At 34.5% G+C, this 3,767-nt stretch overlaps 1 protein-coding gene across 1 annotated transcript in view; it reads right to left on the reverse strand.

Moving 5' to 3' along the window:
• Window positions 1–932: 932 nt before the first annotated feature.
• Window positions 933–3,767, reverse strand: part of LOC108358077 (putative fatty acyl-CoA reductase CG5065) — a 148,554-nt gene continuing 145,719 nt past the window's right edge. Inside the window, exons 6-9 of the mRNA XM_017609216.1 lie at window positions 2,676–2,927; window positions 1,752–2,009; window positions 1,536–1,678; window positions 933–1,470 (exon numbers count right to left, since the gene is read on the reverse strand). Of these exons, the coding sequence (XP_017464705.1) occupies window positions 1,591–1,678; window positions 1,752–2,009; window positions 2,676–2,927 (598 nt within the window). The 3' untranslated portion in view covers window positions 933–1,470; window positions 1,536–1,590. The remainder of the gene's footprint in view (window positions 1,471–1,535; window positions 1,679–1,751; window positions 2,010–2,675; window positions 2,928–3,767) is intronic.

Below are 3,767 nucleotides of genomic sequence, written 5' to 3' on the forward strand. Positions count from 1 at the left end.
CTGGTAAAATTGTTCCACATTTGCATTTAAATAATCTCCTTCTGGCCACTTGATGTGTTCATTGCTAATGGAAATTAAAAATCCAGTAACTCGCTGCACTGTTGACCACGCCGCTGACTAAGATACCCCAAACAAATTTCCAAGTTGTCTAAAGGTGTGTTGCTCACGTACCATATATACATATAAAGAGACTTTTTGGCCGTTACCGGTTTTTTCACGCGTATTTTTTAACCGACCTGGCTGAGCTCGGATAAATAGCCGAGTTTGTGTTGTTGCTTTGCGTGTATTTCGTCATTTAAGCGAGTGTTCTTTTGTAGCCCAATGAACATACTGACGTGACCAAGAGAGCGATAAGAAATTTTCGGACAATAGGTGCATTCTTTTGCGACCGGAGGAAAAAAGTACATTTTTTTGAGCAGGTTCTACGCTATCTTGTTTCGCTGGAAAACGAAAGAAAAGTAAACAGCAATGAAAACATCGAAAATCAAAACTAACCGAAATCATTGCCAGCCACTTTAAACGCATAATTTAGGTAAAATTATGCATTAAAATGCTTTAAAACGTCTTGTCATATTGAATTAGTTAAAGAAAAATGCAAAATAGCGGTGCTTGTGATGTAAACAAATGCTCAGCTGACGAACCCGCTTTCGCAAACTTTTTTCTCAAGACCAGTTTTAAATACAACGTCGATTTCTTGCGTGATCTCGTATTTTTGGTTCATGGGTGGAAACGGCTCTAAATGGAATATCGCCAAACACGCTGGAAAAAGCATTCGTAACGCCAACCAACGCCAAGCACTCGTAGCATAACCCATGAACGAACAAATAGTTTAGTTGATTCATGGCTTAACCTTGCGTAACGCTTTCAAGTTGTTGGTGAAGATGCTTGCAAATATAATTTTATGTAAGATAACACATTTTTATTCTTTGTTACGATACAGTATAAAAACGGTATGGCATTTGACTCTTTATTGCTTATATTTTATATGTATACTGACATTTTCATTAATCTAAATAATATTTTTTTTAACATTATGGAGCATAAGACAATGATTTTTGGTATTCCTGTGTATAAGTGTACATAAGTACATTTAAGAGATACGTTAACAGAAATATAAAATTACACTAAAGTGCCCATAATATATATTTTTTAATACTTATTATACTTTGAAAGTATGTATTGCAAATGCTGGTTTTTATCTGAATTAGTAGGAAATTGCTTGCGGAAAAACCGCAACATTTGCAACATTTTCCGTTTTACCGAAATAACGGCTAATCCTGTTGTGCCTTTTTTCGTAGTAAAATCGATAGCCCATGGAAACTTATGGTGCCATGTTGATGTTGAAAATAAATTTATTTTGAGCGATGCGCTTATACATGCAACATTTTAACGGCAACTTACTGCGGAAACGACCATGCTTTAACCGGATAGTTGATAATAAGGGCATATGTATTCTATTTCATGTTATGCCTAGTAAAAATAGTTGTAAAATTTTGGTACTTAGATATCTTTATTAATGTAAATGATTTACTTACTTGAATACTCTAGTAAACAAGCAAGTTATTGTTTTACGTCAAGGAAATTTTCAAGTTAAAAGAATCTGGAGAAAATCAACCACGCGATATGCGCCGATAATATGAAAACAAGTACTTTTATACATTGATGTAACCAATATAACCTGAAAAAACAAATGTTAATATTAATATTAACGACAGATGTTCTCACATTAATTATTTCGATGTATAGCATACCTATTCCATCTTACAAGGGCTTGAGGTATCGTATCAAGCGGGTCATGTAATAAGTATTGTCGTATCCCTCGAAAATATTGTTGCAAAAATAAATCCCAATCTAATTGGGTCATATCGAAGAAAAATATATCCTTATCCTTGTCAGAAAGTCGTTGCCACAGATTTCTCACATTATCAGTTTGGAAGTCCCATTGCCGCATGGAGAAATATTCAATCACGCGCATAAATCTATGAATCTTCTTGTAAGTATTTAGCAGTCTAAAAAGCACGAATAACGAATGTAAGTGCGCAATAAGTAAATATTTGTTAGTGTTATTCAATAAAAGGCAAAATAGAAATAAATTATCATGCAAATAAAGCATCGCTCACCGAAGTTAGAACTTACACCAAGGTTTGCCGGTGTCGTGACTTTCAATAGGGTGTTAAAAAACTGGAAAGCCGGCAACGATCAAGAACTTGCTTTCAAGTTGATGACACATACTGCTTGTCAAAATTTATTTGAATTGACAGCTGTGACGTGCGCTGAACCCAACTTGCTAGTAAATTTTGGTTTCAAGATGCCGTAGCTAAGGAAACAACTTAAAATTCTCACCGCGTTCCCGTACACACATTTATAATAGTTGCGTTCCAGATGCTTCACGATATTCACGAAATTCACGATTTGCAGGAACAACTGTTTTCTCCATTAATAAACATTATGGGAGGTGGTCACCTGGAACGACTTCCTGTAAAAACCTGCAAATCGTGAAGCATCTGGAACGCAACTGATACCTGCAGTATGTCTTCGGGACCATTTTAACTAAATTTAGGAGTACTGGAACAGACTAACTGCGATCAGCTGTTTGCCTTGACTGTTAAGTTGCAAGTTCTTGATCGTGTAACGTCCAAGTTATGTAGTATATTTTATAGAGACATGAATCTTACCGTGGTTTTTTACCCAAGCACATACAAATTACATCGAAAATCGTAGCGGGTACATAGTGCAAGAAAAATATCGACAACATGTGTAAGAGCTTATTAGGCGTATTCGCGTAGCATAAGTACCAAAGCGCTTTGATTGTTGGGTACATTAAACCGTATTTTGTTGTTTTGGTTGTGAAATCGCCCCAAGTTAGCTGATTGCATTTCGATGTACAGAAATTATAAACCGGTATATCCTTTTCTAGATTTATCATCCTGTTGAAATAGTAAAATGTTAAATTTAGCATAAATGGTTAATTGCAATCGGCGATTACGCAGGTATAAGCCCTACTATATATATATAATATCTTATTATCAGGGGATCTGGGCCCTATTGCACCAACGAATTATCATTAGGATTTTAGCAAATTATTGAACTTGCGCAAAGTTTTGTGTTTCACCATCAAGATAAGGAAAAGTCACTCAAATGAGTATTGATAAGTAAAATATCACTCAAAATCATAGATTAGCGTTGCACCAAAATTTGAAATGCTTAGCGAAAATATTTTAGCGGATAAGTGATAAGTTATGCAAATTATCAAAATTTATTTGCATTTCGTTGCACAAACAATTTTTATTTATCACTTGTAGTCTTTCATTTTGCTAACTTTAGCATTATTTTGCTAAAAATAATTTGACCTATCATACCAGTGATAAATTACATTTATTCAGTCTGAATGAATTAATCAGTTCTTTAACACGTGATTCGATTCGGACTATTAAATAAAAAAAAAAAAATATTGAAAATTGGAGAGGACCTACAATATAACAGTGAGCGTAATAATGGCTTAAGTCCGCTACAGCAATTATTATCGACTCTGCACTAGTTAGCTAATGGTAGTCAATATCATATGTGTATAAAGTTAGCGAAACAACATGAAGAAAAAAATGTCGCATATACCTATGAATTTGCCGTTTTTTTGCCGTTAATTAGTCGTGGAAAAAATAATTTTGTCGCTCTTGTATTTTTTTAGATATAAGGTGTTTTGCTAACTTTATATAAAGTTAGCGAAGCACCCCTCCAAACTCAAAGACAAAAGACTAGGCTTTATGTCC

The sequence above is a fragment of the Rhagoletis zephyria genome, unplaced genomic scaffold, assembly GCF_001687245.7.
Source record: "Rhagoletis zephyria isolate East Lansing unplaced genomic scaffold, Rhagoletis_zephyria_1.1 Rzeph_scaffold_00202, whole genome shotgun sequence".
NCBI lineage: Eukaryota > Metazoa > Arthropoda > Insecta > Diptera > Tephritidae > Rhagoletis > Rhagoletis zephyria.